The sequence below is a fragment of the Pholcus phalangioides genome, unplaced genomic scaffold (genome assembly GCF_987345545.1).
Source record: "Pholcus phalangioides strain wild (caught in Gottingen) unplaced genomic scaffold, Ppha-v1.0 ptg000015l_1, whole genome shotgun sequence".
NCBI classification, from domain to species: Eukaryota; Metazoa; Arthropoda; class Arachnida; order Araneae; family Pholcidae; genus Pholcus; species Pholcus phalangioides.
In genome coordinates this window covers 59,856,626-59,879,778 of record NW_028301608.1, presented here as the reverse complement: position 1 = coordinate 59,879,778, position 23,153 = coordinate 59,856,626, and the positions used below count along the sequence as shown (strand labels likewise).

Sequence of the window (23,153 nt, the reverse complement as noted above, 5' to 3'; positions counted from 1 at the left end):
CCTGAAATTTGCATATCATTCTTGCAGATGTGTGTGATAATTCTACAGGTGAAATTTTTTCTTTAGATTTCGATTTCCGTGTGATTCTAAATTATCCTTAATTTATGGACATGAGTGTACATATATATATATATATAAACGTGTTGCAAAGCATGTTCGATGTGGCATCCACCATTTTCTGAAAGCAATTTAAAACGCATTACTGCTTTCTCAACAGTAGGTCTTAGCATATCAGGAGGAATGTTACTGACATGTCGGTGTATCGCCTTTTTCAACTCCGCCAAATTGTTTGTTATCACCATAAACAGTGGCTTTGAGGTAACCCCATAGCCAGAAGTCACATGGGTTGAGGTCTGGTGACCGGGGTGACCAAGAAATGGGTAAGTGTCGACTTATAATCCGGTCATCCGTGAAATAGTGCTGAAGTAACTGTTTGGCACGTGCAAATATGAGGTGGAGCCCCGTCCCGCATAAAAATCGTGGTGTCTAAAATGCGACGTTCAACAATACTGCAATATTGAATACGGTGCCATTCACCGCTGGTTGTGTGGTTTCGAACTTTTTTTCGTAAAATTGAAAGCCATGACCTCCTGTAAACTATTACCAAGTTTGATAGTATTTTGTCTAGTAGTTTTCCTTTGATGACTATTTCAAGTGGAACTTTAATTATAAAGATCCTGTATTTTTTATAATTTTTAATAGTTTTCTAGAATATATATATATTCTTTTTTCTTTTTCTCTCCGGTATCTTTCTATATATATTTCAGAATAATCCGAATCAATTGGATGTCACCCGGATGTTGCAATGACGTGTTTGGAGTCATGACCTACAATGAGTTTTAATCCATATAGATTTTAATCTTTTTTTTTTCGTAATTCATCCGGATGATAGCAAAAAAAAGTATGATTAGGTGAGGAGAATCAGTAATTTCACTTTCTATCTCTTCATTTCTTTCATTTGTGCCCATCTGTACGAATCTGTGCTGCGAATAAAGTAAAACTTCATTGAACATGTTATTTGCTATTCAAAATATTTTCATGCTGTCTTCACTGGATAAAATTGAGGTATGTGAATTCAGTGCACTTTCTATAGGAATAATTTGTGAAAAATATTTTGTTTGAGATCATTTTTTTTATGCTTCAGCACATGCGCATAAAATGAGAGCTACAAAAAAATACAAACATTAATAAGGGAGAGATAGAAAGAGAAATATATTCATCAGTGTTGCACAAACACATATATTCAAGTTTAATAAAAAGTATTTTTTGTTAAAAATATAGGACTGATAATAAATAGAAAGTATTTCTTTTGATGTTGTTTTATACCTGTTTGTGATACTGTTTCTAAGAGACATTTCATAATTTGCTGTACCAAGTTTTACCCCATACATCACTACGTTACTTTATTTTCAGTCAACTTAGCTTCTAATGCCGATTCCTTATGTAATGTAGGTATCAACATATATTTACTTTAATCATGTATTAATCATGTAAAAATAATCGTTTCATTTGAACGATTATTTGATGAAATGAAATAATTATCTACTCGCAATGCAAGATAATTTGCATATTTTTGTAGGTGATATTAAAGCCTAAAAACAAAAAATTCAATAAATTATTTAGTACAAGAGGAATTAATTAACCTGGCATTTGAAAGTTTTTTCAGCACTATACGCTACGATAAAAATTAAAAAAACTTCCAATTCAAATATGTTTAATATTTGAATAATTAATAATACATAAAAATTAAAATTTATTTTTTTTACAAAGAAAACCATAATTAGTTTTAAAAACAACATTTTGTAAAAACAATGTTTTGCTGTATAACGTGAAAGTGTAATGCAGTAAACACATTCAAAGGGGTGAATATCTAACTCTATTATATTAATTTATCCTTTAAGCGGCACAGCTGAAATCAACAAACCTCCCTTTAAAACGCCATATCTTTTTTAACAAAGAAGATTTTCCTCGAATTTTCAGCAGGTGCTGAAATTTCAGTCTTTCATTGAAAAATCAACATTACAAAACATCACGGCTTGTCAAGGGTAAAATAAGAGGCTTTTAAGGAAGCGAGATATCTCGTCAATGCCGCTTAGAGGGTTACCATATCTAAAAAAACCAGTTTTCCCAAACTTGTGCTGTCATTTGATGAGCGCAAAGTAGTCGTACACATCCTTTATATTTCAACATACCAAGATATAACAACGTAAGTGAGGAATTTCACAGAGGTAAAAAAAAGCCAGTGGTCGAAGGGTCGAAACAGTCATTTCAAAATATATTTGAGGTTCTTGAGATTGTGATTTTAAAAGTTCTATTCAATGTTTTTCAAATATATTACATGCATTTTCAATTCAAATTAATAATCTTTATCTTTTTGATTTTGTAAAGAACCTAGAAAAGTACAGAAATTACATAAATATAGTGTATATTTTTTTAAGATTAATATATCTCTTATTGCTGTGAATTGAATGTAAATTAGTCTTACAAATGGCGTTTTATACACTAAGAGATTGAAAAATAGCATAAATATTATTTTTCAATCAATGTATTCCAGGCAGTTTTTTTTTAATTTCATCACATATATTGTCCCAAATTATATTCCGTTTCCAATCTCAAAATGTATATTATTTTCCATATAAATAACTGCTCGTTATTAATTTTTTCACAGATGCGGAGTCTAATTACTCCATTCATCTTATTTATTTGTCTTCAACTATTGGCAGTACGTGCTCAAGAGTCCACGATTCCCGTTGGAGTGGACGGAAGGGATTCCCTGACTATACTTCGACGCAATGACGTAAGAATTTATGAAATTTTATGAATATACAGTGAAACTTCTCTCTAAGATGGTCACTCAGCGTTCCGTAACAGAGTGGCCGTCTGCGGAAGTGAGCAGCGAATAGAGGTTGTATGACAGGAAAAACATATTTCAGAGAGAGAGATAGAGAGAGAGAGGAGCGAGTCAAAATAACGATTTTCAATATCACAAAAAATATTTATCTCAATTCATTTACAATCCCCCCCCCCCAAAAAAAAACACTATCGCTAAAACGATATACTCGATAAATCCCTCTACTATTTTTTTTTCAAATTTTGTTTGGAATCACCTATAGTATGTAATGTTAAACTCTCGATACAACGATATCCTTTGCTATGACAAACCCATCTAAAGTATAATTAGCTGCCTCTTGGGCGGTAGAGGCTTGATCGCCAGTGATTTTCACATTGCGTAATCCTAATCGTTTCTTAAACGTATGAAACCAACCTTTACTTGCATAAAATTCTGATGAAATAGACATTTCACCAGCCCTTTCCTTTGTGGAAAAGTAAACTTTTTCACCATTATAATATTACAATCAATTGGAATACCAATTTTGTAGCAGTCTTGTACCCACAAAAAAACAGCATTTTCTGTGCGAGAAGCACTTAGATTCCGTAGGCGCTGCAAAGTTTTGACTGCCACGGGCGCAGCTACAGCTACGGCTGATCGAATTTAAAATTCCTTTTTCTTCATATATATCTCACAGTTGATTCGTTGATTCAGTAATGGCGGGCCACAGCAGCAATTGATTTACTTTCGCCAAGCATAGTCAATACGTGCATATCAATTTTTCTTGTTTTTTCAATTTTTTTTTTCTTTTTAAGCATTATCAGTAGCACTAGAAAAATGAGCCATTCTAAACACGCACAACTCAAATTTTGTAAACAAAACACATGAATGACGATTCCTGACAGTTGTCAAAAAAAATTTGCAATGAACGAAAAAACCCCGTGAATGTGGAAACCGCGAATACGGGCGGCCGACTGTACGATTTCATACCTCACAACTCCATCCTAGTTTCGAGATTATGCCTGTATATAATGATTTATTCAGTGGGAGCACCATAACCATTGATTATTTTTAATCTTTCATTAATCCCGTCAGTATTAGTCAAATTAAGGCAAAAAATGCACGTTCAATTATGAAGCAGACCTGGGCACTTTTCACGGTATCACTTCACATCTTTTTTTTCTCCTATCTTTAATACGGTATAAGTGAAAATCTTATACAACAAGACCCTCTTATAATGATGGCTTTGTTCACATTTATGAACGTGGAATTCTAGTAAACATGAACAACATTATCGATCGCATTCATCATCCTAGACTTAAGTTTATGAATAATCTTCGGTAAATTCTTCAATAATTGACGATTTACCAATATGTTTACCAATATGTGCTGTGGATTATGAAAAATAACCGGTAATTGTCGTAAATTCGCAATATACAGGAGATTACTTTATTCCCCTTGCCGCATTTTACAAGTGAACCGTTGATCCTAGAGGCATACTTCCCATCAAAAAAATTATCCAAATAACGTGCAGAACTTACTCAGAGACGTTATTCATGTTGCAAGGGGTTCTATAGTTATTAGAATTAAATAAAAATAAACTTTTTATACTGACACTCTATATTCAAAAACTCAATTAAAAAGTGGTTGCTTTGCCACAAGAACATAACACTCCTGAGACCAACAAAAAAGCTTCCACTTCCCTAAGTGCAATATTTGCTGAATTATTTGAATTCGAAAATTGGAAGAAAGTTTGAAAGAACAGCATAAATGAGGGAAAGAAGCGTTGTATGCTAGTTTTTGCTGTTCTCTCCCAATTTTTCTACATTTTTTTTCAATTCGAATATCTCAGCGAATATTGCACATGAAAAATTGGTCCAAGGGCAGACAGGGCATCAACTTTCTAATCGGGTATTTGAGCAAAGGGTGTCGAAATAAAATGTTAATGTTTCTATTCTAATAACTGCACAAAACCCCCTGGAACATGAATGGCGTCTCTGAGTACTACACGTACTAGGGAGTCGACTTCAACGCGCATAAGCTACAGCCACGCAGCTACAGCCACGGCAGGAATGAAGTCAGGAATGAAGTTCCTGAGGTTAACAAAGAGGATATCTAAAGTGAAAAAAAATCAACTCTCATTTTTGTGCGTGCAAGGTTTGACATGGATATACAGTATTCATATTTAGATTTCCACCTCTCTCGTCATCATTCAAAATTCAGTTCTGATTGAATTTCAGGGTCAAGGAAATTACGACTTCGGTTACAACGAAAACCAGCTGACTGGCGGAGCTTCATTCCATAGAGAGCAAGGTTTCGCCAACGGTACGAAGACAGGGTCTTACGGTTACACAACTAGATCTGGACTGATTCGAATTATCACATACATCGCCGATCAGAACGGATATCGGGCAGAACTTCTCACTAATGAGCCAGGTGTCATGGCAGTCCATCCTGCTAATGTGACCATAACCAAAGAAGCTGAACCCGATCTCTCTTCAGACAACCAACGGTCTCCTGCACCCGCAAGTACCAATGCTGAAGGTACTGTTTTGATTGCGGATAATTCCCCTTCAGCGAGTTCAACGACATTATACGTTGCTGCATCTGATCCTGTGCTGAGCTACGTAACACAATCACAGCCGAACCCTCCAGCCGGTTCGAGGAATACAGCTCGCGACTTTGGTTATAGACCTCGTTATAATTATTATTATGATGTGGAATGATTACGAAGTATAATAATATTGACGCTTTTTTGCATTAAAAAAACTTTTATTACCTTCCATTACCTTTGTCTTGAGTGTCACTCTCATATTCGAGTCTGTAATCGATTTTATGGCCGAGGAAATAAGTAGTTAAATCGAATAGAAAGTTATATAAAAATGATCGGAGAAAAATAATTTATGAGAAAATCTATCGAGTATTATAATAGATTTAATATTCGATCGAATTTATATTACATAAATAGAGAGGAGCGTTGCTATATCGTAATACAGGATGGGCAAAAAGTCCGTAGAAACTTTAAAAATTGATAAAAACAGGAAAATAACCGAAAAAAAAAAAACGGTTTGAATGATTAACATCGCTAGGTCACGGAAATATTTTTAAGACAGGAAAAAAAAATCAAATAACAGCCGATAGGTGGCACTGTTACGAGCGACTTGAAAATATGCAAATGTGACTGTTATAGGAACTTGCGCTCCTAATCCACAATCAGTTCACCGTTGTAAACCGTGTATGTGGACCTGCTGCACTCTTCCGTTGCTGGATTTCTAACTCGCCTGCAATGTGTTATCGCCTGTGGTGGTGGTCATGTGGAACACATACTGCTGTAATAAACGATTTGGAGGAATTCTGTCGTTATATTTGCATATATTTTCTTCGACATGTGTACTTTCTTTCTCTTGCTATATGGATGTTGGAATTTTACGTGGGTGAATCAAATGAATTCTCGTTATAAAATTTTAAAAGCGAGAAAGTAATTACAAGAACAATTTAAACATTTTCTGAAACAGTTGAGTTAAGTACGGCAATTTATATGAAAAACATTCAAAGATATGGGGAGAAATATGTTTTGATATATTATATCACCCTGTTCCCGTTTCAAGAGTGAAAATACAGTGCATCACAAAATAAAAAGAATCTAAATTTTTCTATTGGCACCCTGTCTTATAAAACCAATTAGAAGTTTTTGCACTGTCCTATCTCTTCTGAGGCCAAAATAAATCACGTCAATCATTCACTGACATATTTGAATTCGAAAATTTGGGGAAAGTTGAGATAGAACATCATAAATGAGGGTAAGACGCATTATCTATTAGTCGGTCCCTCCCTGTTCTCTAACTTTCAATTAAAAAGTTGTTGCCCTTTCTATTCTGAGGCCAACCGAAAACATTTCAAGTTACTAAATGCAATAACCACTGAGATATTTGAATTCAAAAACCGAAACAGCAAAAATTAATATGGACAGCGCTGCTTTCCCTACTTGATATTGTTCTTTCCCAACTTTTCTCCGATTTTTGAATTGAAATATATCATCGAATACTGCATTTAAAAACTTTTATTTTGTGTTGGTTTCAGAAGAGACCGGGAAACAACTTTATAAATTAGAAATTAGAAAGCAGGGGAACCGTATAAAAATTTAGATTTTTTTTTTATTTTGTTACGCATTGTATTTTCACTCTCAAAACTGGTACAAAGCAATTTCTGAGCGTCTTTTAAGCATTTCTTAAATTGAAACTATACCTCTACAACGATGGTTGATGAGATAAAGGCCATATTAACACTTACAGGACTAACAGTTTGCAATCGAGTGCATCCAAAAAAATCTACTTACACGTCCGATTCAGAAACTATCAATCGAAATGAGCGTAATAGATGCCTAAATATCATTTGATGAGAAACGTAAAATTGTTTTTATTTTATTTTCTAATTCATGCTATCATTTACCACTCCGAACATACCATTTGAGGTCATTTAGATTGGCAAGTACCCGAAATATGCTACTATGTATTTATCAACAGTGGTATCTGTTTCTGGTTGCTTTCAATTCCCGAAAAGAGGACGGAAGAAAATCACTTTTGTTGAATATTTTGAGTGAGAAATAAATTTCCAAATATCAAGCTTTTTTTATGTCTCGTCATTTTTTTTATTCACACACTAACAAAAATTTTACAAATCCTCTTTAGTAAGAGTAAGAGTATGCTGCTTGAGGCGCATTCACATTCACGCGGACACCTTGTGGACCTTTCTGGTAAGGATAAGGTACCGACACTGGTTGAGGTCCAGAACTTGCTAATTGAAGAGGAGCCGATCCCGGCACCACGAATCCGGCTGGTAGGACTCCCGGCGCGACGTTGCCGTTTGAGTCTGGAACCGAGGCTGCTTCGGGACCAGGATAAGTCATCAGGGTCGGAGTGTCCTCCTTGAAGACGATCACGGATGCTGGTTCTTGCTCGTCGACTCCTGGCTCAGTTGATTTCAGCTCTGCTCTGAAACCGTTCTCATCGGCCACGTAATTCACGATACGGATCAGACCCTCGTTGTTGGTGTATCCATAGGTTCCTACTTTGCGACCGAACGCGTCGCCCCTTTCCCGCCTGAACGTGCCACCTTGATTGTGGCCCTCGTTGTAGCCGAAATCGTAAACTCCCTGTTGCTGTAAATACATAATCGATTATAAGAGTTAGATGCTTATTAAATCATGTATATTGTAAAATAAATTATGTTTGATAAGCATGAATGAAATTTAGTTTAGCCGAAAGTATACGAATTAATTAGACAAAAAAATTGATCTTGTTGATTACGTATTAGATTTTTTCCCATAGCGACCTTTATACCGTTCAAGTTATCTTTCCTGCATTGTTCAGTAACATTTTTCACAAACGAAGAGCAACGATAAAAGCAAATACATTGAAAATTACGAAATTCCAAAAGTATTTCTACACACTGTGGGTGCCGTCCTCAGAGGATGAATATAACGATTATAACTTTTACCGAGGATCCCGCTTGGGTTGGTTACCAAATCCTAACTCCCGATATCTTAGCAGAAAAATATGGTTGCTAAAGTCGAACGTAAGTCAGCATGATAGTGATTATACAGTCGGGCTTGCTTATAGCGAACACTGATATTACGAAATTTCGCATAAGATGAAGTTTTTAAGCAAAAATTAATTGAAGGGAAAAAGTTTTAGCATGATTAACTGAAAAATCTACAACAACAGATTCATAGAATTCTTTTGAAATGGTTTGAAAATGAGAGACGAAATACGTTCTAGTGACAGGGCTCTTGGTAAAAGAAAAAGCACTACATTTCGCATGTTTATTACACAAATATGATTCTAACGCAAAACGTTTAGCATCCACAATAATATCATAAAGAAAAAAAGAACAAGTTTTTTCTTTTATGTATTTATTCATGTGAGATTTTCATTTGAATCACCTCATCTCATTCGTTTAATCTCAACTTATTTTAAGAATAATCAGATTATTGAAAAATTCGTATCGTGCGTTTATATTGTTTCATTTGTCTGAAACGCATAATTTTTCAAGCTGGTACAACCGGTCGGCACGAATTTCGTTATAAGGAAAATTGTATGTAATTGTATAATGATTGTATTGTAATTGCTATAACGAAATTACCGTATAACAAACAGTTTCGCTGTTTCTGAACTTACGTTATTTCTATAGAATTGAGTGATCGACGAAGTTCCGTCATTTCCAAGTCGTGTTGACGCCATAGGAGTATCGAACTGGAGTTGGGCATTACAAGAGATGACTAAAGTGCAGGCAACCAGCAAAATTACCTATAGAAAAAAAAGAAACATTAACTTAACTATAGAACAAACAAATCTTTCGAGGCTGTTAATGTTACGAAAAACTCAGTTTTCTGGTTGTTAGGCTGACGTAATGAAAAGTTTATTTTTCGACGTTTTGTTCGCACCGGTGGTGAACATTTTCAGTCTTAAACTTATAATAATCTTAAGATTTTATTAAAGGTTTCCTTTAAAATGTTAAAACACCCATAAACTATGAATTTTTTCGTGTCAACTACGTCTGTCTTTTTTTCTCTTCATAATGTTGTAGTTAATTTTACTTAACCGTCAATTTCATTCTCAAATCCTCTTTTGATGCAAATACGCTTCTTGCCTGTGAGTTGCCTGTTCATTATTAAGAAGTGGCAAATATTTCTGCACTTCTACCAGTGATGTTGGAAATTTGTCTTATTGATAAAAATATTTAATTTAATTTATTTATTTTTTTATTGCACAAAAACATCAAAAAACATAAAAGACAGAAAGAAAGAAAAGAAAACTACAAACAAACACTATTTGACACAAAGCGTCCATATAGTACATCCATGGGCCATAAACAGTTACACAAATGGAACAATTTTCTTGGAAACCATGAACGTGTACAAAAACAATAATACTCCAAAAAATAATATGTCCAAAAAAATTAACTTTTTTTCAAGAATACTACTTAATGTATAAATGTTACCCCTTTCTGCCAATTAGAGTGATTAGTTAATTATTAAAAAAAATTAACTATGTTCAATATCCGTTATTTCAAATACACAATCCATTACTAGTTTTTGAAACATACTAAGTGAAAGCTGTGGTTTATTAATATCAGTAAAAACTCATCACATTACCTTGAAGCAAGAAAGCATAAAGATCATAAAGATTTTTTGTAATTTGTTTTTCTTGGTAATGATATATGATACAGATTCTCTGTTCGTATAGTAGTTCTTCGTGTAATTGTTGTACTGATATACCATTCAGGATTTTTATACATGAACAGTGCTTTGTATGAATGGAGTTGAAATGAATTAGTGATACATTGTCTTGCGAGAAAATCTTTTTAATGGGCACAGTATCTCGTCGAAAAAAAGTCATATAAATAATTTATAGAATTTTTTTATGTTCCCCGTTAATCGATATAATGTATGTGGAAATACCCATGCATAGAACACTTCTCCCAAATTGTTGTTCCCGAATAATACTTTACGCTGAGGTTCTTGAATGATACAAAGTTCAAAATTTAACTGGAAGTATGCTGACTGTGCATCTCAGTAACTTATATTTCATTGCAACTTAGCCTTTTAGTCAAACTAAAATAATAGCGGGAACGTATTCATGTTATAATTGTTATAATGAGCATAAGTAATTTCATAATGCACATATATACGTAACTTATTTATGGGGTGTTGGTGCACGATCTTGGCTTCCCATGCTTTCCATTGGGAAAAATCTCCTTCCTTTAATGAACATATTAAATTTTTTTCTTGACCTTTAGGCACTCCATTTTTCTCCTCAAATTCTATGGACTATTCTACTTTTATACAATTTAACAAGAACTTTCTTGTCGTTGGTTGTTTCTTCTTGAAATTTAACTTCATCACCGTGCAAGTCTTTCAAAAATCCTCAAAATTTACCCATATTTTGTGACATAAAATTTCTTTAAATCATTTTAATGAAAAAATCTTTTGTTAAAGTATTTAGCGCCTTAGTATTGAAAGACATACAAAGTTTCAAGACATTTGAACGAGTGGTGTTTGAAAAAACGTCCCTTATCCAAAAAAAAAAACTATTGAGAAAAGAACATTTTAACGAAAAACTTCAGAATATATAACGCCTGCTAGCAGTTTATATGAAAATATGTTAAAAATACTTCTAGTATAGGTAGAAAAAAAACTCGAACGCAGTTATACACAAAAAATTTATAGTATTTGAAAATTGAAAAAAATTATAAAATGTTTTTAAAAAATTTGATGCAATCAACCCCCCTTAAAATAAAATGAATGAATGAATGAATGAATTATAGTAAATTTACTTAAGAAAAATCAATGATCTAAAAGCTCAAAAAATTAGGCGAAATTTATGTAAACAGTTCCGAACACACATAGATATGAAATTCAAAAATATTCCTAATTCAGTTTTCATTACTTCGGATATAACTTGAAATGCAAACTCTTCCCCTTGTTAGTTTTAAATGTTTAAATATTCTTACACATTACATCTTCATCATGTCTTACATTTTTAAGATCTCGTAATAATAAGAGTGATGAGGTAAAATCTCTCTTCTCGAAACCTAATGAACAATAATACCCAGTGACTTGCACACAAAAAAAACCATTATGTATGTACGTAATATAGAAGTCCTGATAATGTTTCTACAAGATTCCTCACACTTCTTTCCTGTTATATCTACGCTGATACATTTATAAGAACAAAAAAAATCACCCCCATCTTACATAAATAATATTCTATAAGATACTATATTTAACTTTGAAAAAAAAATTGTATCTCATCCCTACAAAATTAAAGAAAATTCATATTTAATGAATATATATATATATATATATATATATATATTTCATTTTCAAGAAATACTTTGATTCTTACCTTCATATCTGTGATGTAGAGCGAAATGTTGAAAACTTCGAGGTGAAAGGGCTTTTTTTTTAATTTTTTTTAATGGATGGAGTTTTTGATTTCTGTGAACTGTGAGTTCAGATTAAAGTGCACGAGTTTATATACCAACGAATCTCGAGTCATTTCACATCAGCGTTTAAATAAATTAATGAAAAAAAAATAGTTCATGAGTGAAAACTAGATTTCAACCTAATTGGAAGGGAAAAAATAGGGTCTCTCTGTAAATGTGGAATTTCTAGAGGGTTTAAACCTATTAGAAAGTACACGTAATCACGATCGAACCTTTTCCGCTTTCACCCGTTATTCAATAGAAACTTAACTCCTATAGAGATTTATTTGCTCCTAATCCTGTATCTTCAACTGACTTGATAAGCTTAGTCATAAATATCCACTAAGTTACGTCAAGAAAAGATTATACCGCAATCATTCCCGAAGTCTTCAGAAAAGACTTCGGTGTATACTAATTGTAATTGCTCTGTTTCATATTCTTCTCAAATGAATTTGACTCATATTTATTTTCATATATGCTTCAATACCTATATATTAAATTAATTATTTTCATATATTAAATCGTAAACTGACTCAATTTATTCATATTCTAAGAACTAATGATGTTTGTTAATTACAGTCAAAGCCCGGAGACCGTTCAAACCCAGGTGTTACTGAAGCGAATTCGTAAATGTCTGGAATTGAAACGTTTACTAGAATTATAGAAATTTATTACATATCATTTTTTTTAGAATGATTACTACAATTTTTCTACATGATCAACTAATGACATCAATTCTTCATTGAATATTTAGTGCTATGCAAGTCATGTTATTATAATATTATGAATAAATGATGATTAATTAATTAGTGACAAATTAGTAGGAACTAAGTTTGAATAAAGAACCTTTGAATAGTGAACCTCAGGAGCGAGTGCTCGGTTTACCACCTATAAGAAAAACCGATTTCTTCAGATTGGTTTTGGTGGAGACTTCGGCAACATTCACCATTAGCTTTGAAAATATTCTAGGGTCTTAGGTAAAATCCTATTTAAAACCCAAGATTTACTGGTCTTCGAGTTCTTAACTTAACCATTTATAAAGAAAATTGCTCATAATTTCCAATATATATATTTTAATTATATTTATAATTATTTCTTTCCGATTAGACTGTTCACATTGAATAGATTAATTAAATCAGTTCATATTATTCTGTGAGATTAAATAGACGCGAAATCATTTACTCTACAGTAGGAGTCCAAAAAAATTATGATCCACTCTAATGAAGCACCACTCTTAATTTTCATCATATTTGTTTCATCATATGAATATTTCCATTTTCATTCAATAAATTAATTGTTATTTTCACTTAAAAAAAGTTTCATATCAATTTCTATATTCCACCCTCTATTTATTAATTTATTATTCATATAAGTCATTCAGAAAATATTTTGGGACTAAAATGGAAGGAAGCTGGAAATGTAAAATTGGAAATTTTTTTTGGTTCATCGATTTTAAATCGATACCTTCAATCTATTATCGTGCAGGTTTATACGCTCCAAATGTTGAAAATTGAAAAACTAATCAAAATAAATATTGATATATAGACACAATATTTTAAAAACTGCAACTTTAATTTTTACAAAAAGAAATAATTATGGTACATGCTATAAATATATGCAAACGTTACTCTGACATCAAACCCCCAACTTTAAGAAGAGCAAATATGCAAAAAAAGGTATCAAAAATGGTTCCACCACCATACCAAACTGGTTATATTTCCCACACCACAAATACTATAAATGTTTTCATAATCTTAGCACATGGATTCTATATTACATGTTCGATCTAAGTATCAGAAGGTCCCCGCATCACAATAGAAAATGTCCGCTATGAACAACGAAAGGAGAGTACAGTAATGGAGTATGTGTGATGGTGTGAGTATGAGCCGCTGGCAGGAACGGTACAGATGCTGCGACGGCAACAGCAGGTTTGGCTACGAGAACAGCGGCCCTGTTCACTGTCACGTCAGCTGATTCTTCGACGGGGTTCACTCCAGGTTCGTTGGACTTGACGTCGGCCCTGAAACCATGGCTATCGGCGACGTAGTCAACGACACGAGCCCTTCCGTCGGCGTCGTGTAGTCCATATGAACCAACTTTGTTTCCAGCGCTGTCACCAGCCTCGTGTCGAAAACTTCCACCGCTGGAGTGGTCTTCCGTGTAACCAAACGCATAGTTGCCGAAATTCTAGAAAATATTCGCGAGAAGACAATCAATCAAACATAATAAAAGAAGACTACATCCTAATAGCATAAAGAGTAAATCTCTTCTTATATATACAATTGTATTTTCTTAGAGACATATGGAAATAAAAGATTCTTTAAAGCAAGGGGCTGTAAACAACGTTTGTCAAAGAAATCGCAACTTTTTGACGATGTCAATACGTTTCAAGTATTCTCTTTAGAAATAATTAGTTTCAGAGTCTTTTTTTTCACCTAATCAAGTTTGCCGCAATGTGTGTGTGTGTATATATTTAAAGATGGGTGTTCGAAAAAACTCTGGCATCTGTTTTTCAAAACACTTTTAAATGAATGGGAATGGGAAACCATGGGTAGAAATAGCACCACTACCACTTAATCGGACATGCACCTCGTAAACATTTGATATTAATTTCTAATTTAATATCCTAGAGATATTTGATTTCTGTAGGAAATTTCTAACGAATTCGTTGCACGCAGTTACTGTGTGTGCGCGCGTGTGCGTGCGTGCGTGCCGAACGTATTTATGTTTTCAGATTCATGCATGCTTATTATGTTATAGTGGTGCTATCATACGGCTTCCATGTTTTGAGGTGAAAATTGAAAATGTCTGAATTTCCATGTTATTATAAGTATCACATTGAATATCTGCCTTTTGGTGGAAAAAAGTACCACGTTATGCAGTGCTGGAGTTCAGCAAACTATCAAGTCTGAAATACTGTACATAAGAGTTTATTTCTTTTTTAAAGTGACTGTTTATACCAAGAATTTAAAATTAATATAAAACTTTTATTCTTAGTCTTAAAATATTATAAAAACGAAAAATAATACTATCACTATGTATCTGATAACTTACATCTTCAGTTTTGTACTGATTACTGACACCACTTTCGAGAAGTTTTGTCAAAAGAACTGGTACTGCCTGAGTGCATGACACCACCATTAAAAAAGCTGCTACCTAAAAACAAAATATTCCTATTTTCAATATAATGTGCTTGATAGCGTTTATTTACGACGAATTTACGTCAATGTAAATAATAATTCTGAAATAATTTGAATGAATGAATTCTATATAATTATACATATACAGGGCGTATAGCTAACAGCTGGTACGATTTGCTGACGAACCGTTGATCCTAGAAACATACTTTCAATTACAAAAGTATCCAAATAACACGTGGACCTCAAATACGTCATTTATAGCGCTCAAAAACCCAGTAAGAAAGTTGTTGCCCTGTCTTTCCGAGGCAAAAAAAGAACTTATCAAAAGAGAAGAGAAGAACAGTTACTACAGATACTTATCAGAAAAAAACTTATCAAAGAAAAAGAACTTATTACAAATATAATGTCTATGTAAAAATGAAGAAAAAGCATAAATATGGATGGTGTGTGGGTAAAGAATTTTTCGTTAGTATTAGTTTTTTTCCCAACTTTTCTTCATTCCTTGAATTCGAATATCTCAGCAAATATTGAACTTAGAAATGTAGAATTTCTTTTTTTTTAGCCTCAGAAGAGACAAGGCAACAACTTCATAATTGGGTTTTTGAGTACAGAGCACCCATATAAAAATTTTACTCATGTACTCATTTTAATTACTACCCAACCCCTTATCATAACATAAAAATCAAAAATGTTAAATTGAATAAATTTCATTGACATATTTTCAGCCTAAATCAACAGTAATATGAAACCTGTTTTGATTTACTTTTCGAGTTGATATATTGGGTGCAAATATTAATATCTTAACCCTTTACCTACCGACGATACATTGAAATACCAGGTTAGATAAATTGCTATGTACTGATTGTTTGAAAACCTGCATTTTTTTACTAAAACTGTAATTACTAAAACTGTGGATTGGCTCTGGTTTAATACCGTATTTCGATGAAGGCACCTCATGTAAGAGGGTTGGTGCGGTCTTAGCTTACCATGCTTTCCTATGGGAAAAATTCCCTGCCTTTAAAATTCCCTGCCAATTTAGATATTTTCTATCCACTTTAGAGTTCCGATTTTTCTCCCGAATTTTGTGGTTCTTTTATACAGCTCAAAAAAAGCTTTTAAGATTTTAGTCACTGGTTTTTTTTTTATTTTAACTTCAACAAAACATGCAAATTTTTTCAAAAATCGAAATTCACCCATATTTGTACCACAATTTTTTTTTAATCATTTAAATGAGAAATCCTTTCTTTAAAGCATGCAGCATCTTAGTGTTGAGAAACACACAAAGTTTTAAGACATTTGAAACAGTGGCGTCTGAAAAAAATTTCATTATCTGACAAAAAACAGTTTTCAGAAAAGAGCATTTTAAACATTAAAATATATAATGCCTTCCTGCGGTTTATATTAAAATACTTTTAATAAAAAGGTAGAACAAATACCCAGTTGGACGTAAAACATTTTACGGCATTTTAAAAATGGGGTTTTCAGAAAATTTGCGTGCATCAAGTCTTTCTAATGAGTACCCAGCTGAACTCTACTATTATATGAAATCCTGTTCTATAATTATGAAATAGGATTATTATATTTTCAACATAATCTTACGCTGTGTTGGACCAACCAACAGTTTTACCTGTCTGGATTAGAATTTTGGGAGTAGTATGGAAGCATAGCCAATCGGAATAGATTTTAAAGCTTGAGGTCGCAGACTGATTTAGTCCTCATATGCATAAAACTGTTGTTGTATGACAAAATAATAAGAGATGCTATCCATACTCACATTCAAATGAATATGCAATGCAAACAGTAAAGTACAAATAAAATATTTTTTAGATGAATTGTGCATATGGTACAATAAAAAATTTCGATTATCAGAATTGATAATAATTAATAATATCAGAATTAACTTCCAATAACTCTCAGAAAATGTATATTCTTAAACTCACCCTCACTATTCTTTGATTGAGCATCTTTCTTTGGTTCGGTTCTTATTTTCCAATGATCATACCGTATGAATTCCTCCATTTATATATCGACTACGCTTTAATGTAATTATCGATTTATCGATATATTATATTGGTAATGGAATGTTAATGATGAAAAATGATAGAGAATCAACATCACTGCATATTAGAGATTAGAGAATAGTATTTTCCTCTTTGAAGGGGGCCGAGAAAAAATTTAATTCGCGTAATGCTAGTCTTGAGAAATCAGCCACGAATTTTATTAAAAATTAAATTGACGATGTAGGATGATCATTACACGTAGTCAAATCACTAGTTATAAAATATTTTACCTGTTAAGTTAGTTGTGAAATTTATAGAAATTAAGATCAAATTCACTAATTTCTCTTCCGAAATTTTTTTCGGTTTTATCGCACATTTTGAGTTACAATTATAATTTCCCTTATCTAAAATCTCTTACAGTGTATTTTCAGGATATAAATAATAGCAAAATTATATTTTTGGAATCGTATTCAAAAGGAATTTTAAAATTGTTTTCGGATGCGTTAATGCATTGGAGTCCAAGCATTTTTGAGCCATTCATGGCCATTTTTCACACACAAATTATTTTCGGGTTTTATAAAACAACTCTTTCGAGGGTAAAAGTTATTGAATGAAAAATACATACGTAGTCACATAGGGTTGAGTACTTCCCGATCGTTATCAATATTCGTAGTTTACTCAACTCTACATGGGTAATTCTAAATTCATGGGACAAACTTTAAAAATTAATCCGAGAATTTTTGGTCATGGAAAATATATATATATATATGCTGTCGAATGGCAATAGCAAAGGCATTTGAGGGTATTTTTAGAAAGTGCATGCACAACAGCACTTCAATAAAATCAAATATCATATTTTCTGACGGATTGACTGAAATAAATGCAATCAACCATTCGAGGGTGGAGGGTAAAGTAATATGGTAGGCCTTCTCATGGTACAACATGGGTAACACAAATTCTACCACAAGTCATTATACCACTTGATCTTTGTTTGGCGCAACATAATCTTGATGGTCTTCCCACCAATAAAAAATAAACTCCAATAACAATCCGAAGGTGCACATGCACCCTGCACCCTCGTATGGTTAATAATACACATCGCAGGAAATTCGTAGGAAAAATATTACATTTGCTTTTAGTAAATTGCTATTGCGCACTCTCTAAAAACGCCCTGTATCCCTATTGCGATTTGACCGCAAATTCTATGATCAAAAATACTTGTTTAGGTGTCCTACATTAAGTCTTAAAGGTTTTCCCATTAAATTTCTAGTCATCCTGTATTTTGTAAACACATCAAGTTCAACATCGCATCCTATATCCTATTTGTTATTTAATTAAACCTTAAGCGTCTCAGTTTTCGAGAAGCTGTATCTTGTACCGGTACATATATTCATCAAGAATGTTCCAAAAGTACCGTATCGTCGAAAAATGATTCAGCATTGTGACCGATAAGAAACTTTTTCACTTGAGCTATAGGAACCCTCTTTGCAGCTTAGGATATTATATCCGTCCGTGAATTAAAATAATGAAGTGTCAGACATTAATTTCATTTTAGCCACTGAATATATGTTTCTGTCTGGAGTGATGACCTTAAATAAATAAATACATATACGAATTGATGAGAACATATATTAATAGACCTTGGACAATGGCGGTCAAAAAAAAATAGATTAAAAAAATAAGACATTTTATTAGTGGACCACGCCTTTTATCACTATGTAATACTGAATTGAAACAAAGACGCTATTATAGAATAAAAGAAATAATTTGCATGCAATAAATTATTTTTATTCATTGATGAAAAAAACGAAGTTAAATAAATCTTCAGTTTTGTGAGTAAAATGGTTGTATCTGAACCGGAAACTAAAATCAACGGTTTTGATACTATAATTATTACAAAAAATATGTATGTAAGAGAAACTTAATTATATAACTATTTTTTTTCTATTTTCGATCTCCACATACTATTTTTCTTTTTTCATACTATTCTGTTTGTTTATTAATTTTTTTTCACGAGTTTGTTTTTGCGCGTCCTTCAAAACTCGTTGTTGAAGCTCTCAATCAATGATTCTGTGACAACTAGATTAATATGGATCATTAAAATGTTTCTCGTACTTTTCTATAAGTTCATAAAGTAAAAAATTGTGATGAAAACCTTGTTATACCAAGAAAATTAGTTGTTTCAGTTAGGAAATTAAAACAAAAATTTACACGAGTAATTTATAATATTTATTTTATAGAAAAAAAAATTTTACATTTTTACTCATGAACAGTTTTATGAATATGACTGCTGCGATTTTTTGTAACTGAATGCTTCAGGCTTCAAAAGAATCCGGCAGGTAGAAATTTTAAAATAAGTTTTTCTCTTTAATTTAAATTTTGAATAGAACGTTTGAAGAAATATCTAAACTCCGTGCTTTAGTTATGAAAAAATAATAATAATTTCATTACTTTCTCAATAACAATATTGAATGAAATAATTATATTAAACATGCAGTTCGATTCGATTAAAACGGGCATTTGTATTAGTATCGTTGTTACGATATTTTAATTACAATAGAAATTTCCCGATTTTTCCAAGTCCTCGAATATGAAAGTTCGGCCGATCCTTAGAAAAGTTTTTTTGCTACTGCGCCCATGAATTTTCAGTGAAAATTTCAGCGTTTAAGAAAAAATTTCGAAATCTGTAATTTTTTCAAAAAACATTGGTTTGAGTGAATTAATAATGAAAAAAAAATCAACACCTTTTTCCATTCCTTTTTTGTACAAATGTTTCGAAGAAACAATCAATCCTAAGATCTAGGTAATACAAATATTTTGTCCGTGTATAATAAGTATACTTCCCTGTCTTAATTTCACGCATAGTGTATCGGCGATTTGTTCGTTATCATATTAAATTATTTTAAATATTTATATCATTATTATATTTCAAATTTTCATGATATTGGTAAAGATTGAACATTTTTAGTTTTGTAGAACTTCACGAGGATTGGAAAATACGACCATATAAATGCTATTTTTTTTACTTATATAAATCGAGCTCAAATGTATACTGTTCTTATTAAACTTTGAAAAATTGTTTTTGTGTTCCTCTGCTTAAATGAATTCAAACCTGACTTCTAAAGCATTATATAATACACTCGGCGTGCCTCGAGGATCTGTTCTCGGACTATTATTTTTTTTTTCTATCAACCTGACTGTTAGTTTGGGTTCGTGCTTACTTTTTTGCAGATGATTTATAGATTTTTAGATGTGTTTCCAATAGTGATGACAATTTTTACAAGCAGATTTGATTAATTTGTATGACTAGTGTTTGACTAGGCAATGGGCTTTTTCTCAATATCTCTAAATGATTCACAGCAACGTTCAGCAAACATAAAAATCCTTCGATTTACCTATAGCTATATATGGTAGATTGAAATTCTCCCTAGAGAATATATGTTTCTGAGTTGGGTATCACTTATGAAAATATCTTCATTTTTTTTTAAATTTTAATTAAAAATTAAAAATTTTCATTTTTAATATTTATAACAGATCGATTCTTGAATATGGATGTTATTGTTTGGAATCCCAACTATAAATCCATTATTGATAAGGTTGAAAAATTGCAAAGTAAATCTTTGAAATACATATTTTTTTAAAAGTCATGATTTTAATGAGCATTTTTCTTCATCTTTCACTCGTCTAACTTACAATGTTTCCATACTAAAATCCAGAACCGGTTTCTTTTAATCTTTAAATGTTTCTACAAAATTTTTTATAAAGATATCGATTGCACACAATTATTGACTGAAGTAACCTTCGATGTACCGAATTTACAGCACACACACACACAATCAACAGCTTTTTTTCCATTCCTTTTTGTAGTACAAATATATATGTTTCGAAGAAATAATCAATTCTTGAAGTTTTCATGACCAGCAATAACATTTATTTGGATATTTATTTTTTTCTAATTATACTAACTTGTTAAAAAAATGTATTATTTTTATTTTTTTTTCACCACTAGTTTTATGTTTTTTTACCTTTTAAATCAATTTCTGTGAGTTTCATTTTACTTTAATTTATGGATGTATATTTTTTGTGTATGTATTTTACATTTCTGTGTGTTTCTGTAATCGGCTTTTTTCTGTTTTAACACAAAAAAACAAAATTTAAATATTCTTATTGACTACTTTCAAAATAACCAAGTTATACGCGCAGAGATTTTGTCATAGCCTCAACTTCTAGATCTTTGAGCCATAAAAATCAAAAACTTAAAAAAAAAAAGTAGAAACGCTCTAATATTAAATTAAAAAGAAGCATGTCAGGGCTGCGTAAAATTTATATTTCAATGCAGACTAGTGCCAGTAACTAGAATTCCTAAGTATAAAATAATAATAATAATGCTCGCAAACTAATACAAAAAATGATATACGAATCTTGAACAGAATAATAGATGAACTGAAAACTTTCCATTAAAGATTTTATATTTCCAATGACTAATAAAACTCATACACATATTTTCATTAAATAAATTCTGTGACCCTTTTTAATTAAAAACGTTACAGAAGTAGTAATTATTGTCGCAGATTTTATGGAAGAGTGGATTTGTAAGTCCCTTCCTGTATACTAGAAACACAAAACATTGAGTAGATATTAACCTTGGCAAATGAAATTTGTAAACGCTTGTTTTCTTGATTCCAATAGTAAGAAAAGAGTCGCAATATGAAAAAAAAATAAGTTTTTCTGTAGTTCACATCATTAATGCTTTCAGTATACTCAACTCTGATGCATCATTTATGAACATCTTTACGACGTCTATGAATGATACTGGTAATCAATGTTTTGAAATTCCGTTCCGAGTAAATATTTCTGAAGGGACCCATCATTAGATGAAGGTCATAAAAATTACTAAAATATCTGTAAGTAAACCAGTATATTCGTGTAATTATATTGAAATAGCAACTCTTTTGTGAACGGAAGTCACAAACCAGGATACGTTCGTTTTTGTGTTTTAAATTCAGGTTTTTTTTCACAATCATCTTTTGATGGAAGAGTCTTCCTTCCCTCCATAAAACATACTTTCAAAATTTCTTTGACACAAAGCGGATTAAGGTTTGGTTTAGGAATGTAACCATTATATCTCCACTATCGTATCTCTCTTTAATCTTTTTTCCGACTTCTTCTGTCGAATGATGATACCACTAAGCTCGATTATATCTTTTTTATGAGAACCGGTTGTTATCGACCAAAGCAAAATTAACCAAAAGAAGAATTAGAAAAGTGGGTTCCTCTTTTTCCAAGTGAAAGTCACATAAATCAAGTCCTTGTCTAACTGATGTTGTTCTTGGATACGTTTCGTTGCATTTCGAGAAGTGCCATTGAACAACGAAACAGTGACGAATTTCAGAAATTTCTTTTCTGTGTTTCGGTAGGAACTTAGAAAGTGTGTCTGTTTGTGTGTGTCTCTCTCTCAGTGTGTAAGAGTTGTTTGATCGTTAAATTCCTATTGATTCTATCGTTTTAACGAGCTTGCATGCTCACTAACCAACACGAATCTTTTCAACAAAGTTTCATTTCATCGGAACGTTTTCTCTTTTGTATTTGAAGTTTTTTCCTCATATTCCGAATTCGTATACATATTTCGTTTGACTTGAAAATTCTGAAGAGTTTCTGAAACACTCGACTAAAAAAAAAAGCTTTGAGTAGTAGCTGACGAAATCATAAGTACAGTGAAACGTCGCATCAACCTTACTCGATATAACGATAAATCCTTCTATAAGCATATTTTTTCAAATTTTGTTTAGAACTGACTATAGTGAAATGTCAAACTCCTCTCGATACTACGATAAATCTCTCTACGACGATATTTTTTGAGAATATTTAGAAACCGCTACAATGATATTTTTTACATTTCTCTTAAAATCACCTTCAATGTATTTTGAAATTTCTCGCCTGTTTTTATTTTTTTTTTGAGGGTGTTTAATAACATCGGTATTTACCCACCGAAAGTGTTGAGTTACGGTGATGCTACCTTCTGTGTAGTACACAAAAGTGTTACTGTAAACTGCTTCACAGGGTGGCTGTAGGGTGCTGTAAACTGCTGCCGCAAAAAAGTAACTGAATTTTATTAACCAACTAATCTCAACTATACATTTTTGTTGTACTTCTAAATGCATTGTGTTGTGTTACTAACAACGCCAATCAAAGACGAGA

The 23,153-nt window shown here is 32.1% G+C and overlaps 3 protein-coding genes across 3 annotated transcripts; 1 reads left to right on the top strand and 2 right to left on the bottom strand.

Moving 5' to 3' along the window:
* The first annotated feature begins 939 nt into the window (after positions 1-939).
* LOC149076338 (uncharacterized) lies at positions 940-5,614 on the top strand. Its single transcript, XM_089245528.1, has 3 exons — positions 940-1,065; positions 2,669-2,797; positions 5,071-5,614. The coding sequence occupies exons 1-3, from the start codon at positions 1,012-1,014 to the stop codon at positions 5,554-5,556; spliced, it is 669 nt and encodes a 222-aa protein (XP_089101654.1). The 5' UTR covers positions 940-1,011; the 3' UTR covers positions 5,557-5,614.
* Positions 5,615-7,455: 1,841 nt separating this feature from the next.
* On the bottom strand, positions 7,456-11,866 carry LOC149076337 (uncharacterized). The gene is made up of 3 exons (XM_089245527.1): positions 11,737-11,866; positions 9,007-9,135; positions 7,456-7,988 (listed from the first exon to the last, which is right to left on the bottom strand). The coding sequence occupies exons 1-3, from the start codon at positions 11,740-11,742 to the stop codon at positions 7,515-7,517; spliced, it is 609 nt and encodes a 202-aa protein (XP_089101653.1). The 5' UTR covers positions 11,743-11,866; the 3' UTR covers positions 7,456-7,514.
* A 1,500-nt stretch (positions 11,867-13,366) lies between these two features.
* Positions 13,367-16,930, bottom strand: LOC149076336 (cuticle protein 14-like). Its single transcript, XM_089245526.1, has 3 exons — positions 16,896-16,930; positions 14,870-14,971; positions 13,367-14,002 (listed from the first exon to the last, which is right to left on the bottom strand). Exons 1-3 carry the CDS (start codon positions 16,917-16,919, stop codon positions 13,625-13,627), a joined length of 504 nt encoding a protein of 167 aa, XP_089101652.1. The 5' UTR covers positions 16,920-16,930; the 3' UTR covers positions 13,367-13,624.
* Between the last annotated feature and the right edge of the window lie 6,223 nt (positions 16,931-23,153).

Coding starts and splice junctions, on each gene's coding strand:
- LOC149076338 (XM_089245528.1), top strand. CDS start 1,012: ATGTTATTTGCTATTCAAAATATTTTCATGCTGTCTTCACTGGATAAA. Junction 1,066..2,668: donor CTTCACTGGATAAAATTGAG/GTATGTGAATTC, acceptor ATTTTTTCACAG/ATGCGGAGTCTAATTACTCC. Junction 2,798..5,070: donor CTATACTTCGACGCAATGAC/GTAAGAATTTAT, acceptor ATTGAATTTCAG/GGTCAAGGAAATTACGACTT.
- LOC149076337 (XM_089245527.1), bottom strand. Junction 7,989..9,006: donor CTCAATTCTATAGAAATAAC/GTAAGTTCAGAA, acceptor ATGTATTTACAG/CAACAGGGAGTTTACGATTT.
- LOC149076336 (XM_089245526.1), bottom strand. CDS start 16,919: ATGCTCAATCAAAGAATAGTGAGG. Junction 14,972..16,895: donor TCAATCAAAGAATAGTGAGG/GTGAGTTTAAGA, acceptor TTTTGTTTTTAG/GTAGCAGCTTTTTTAATGGT. Junction 14,003..14,869: donor ATCAGTACAAAACTGAAGAT/GTAAGTTATCAG, acceptor AATATTTTCTAG/AATTTCGGCAACTATGCGTT.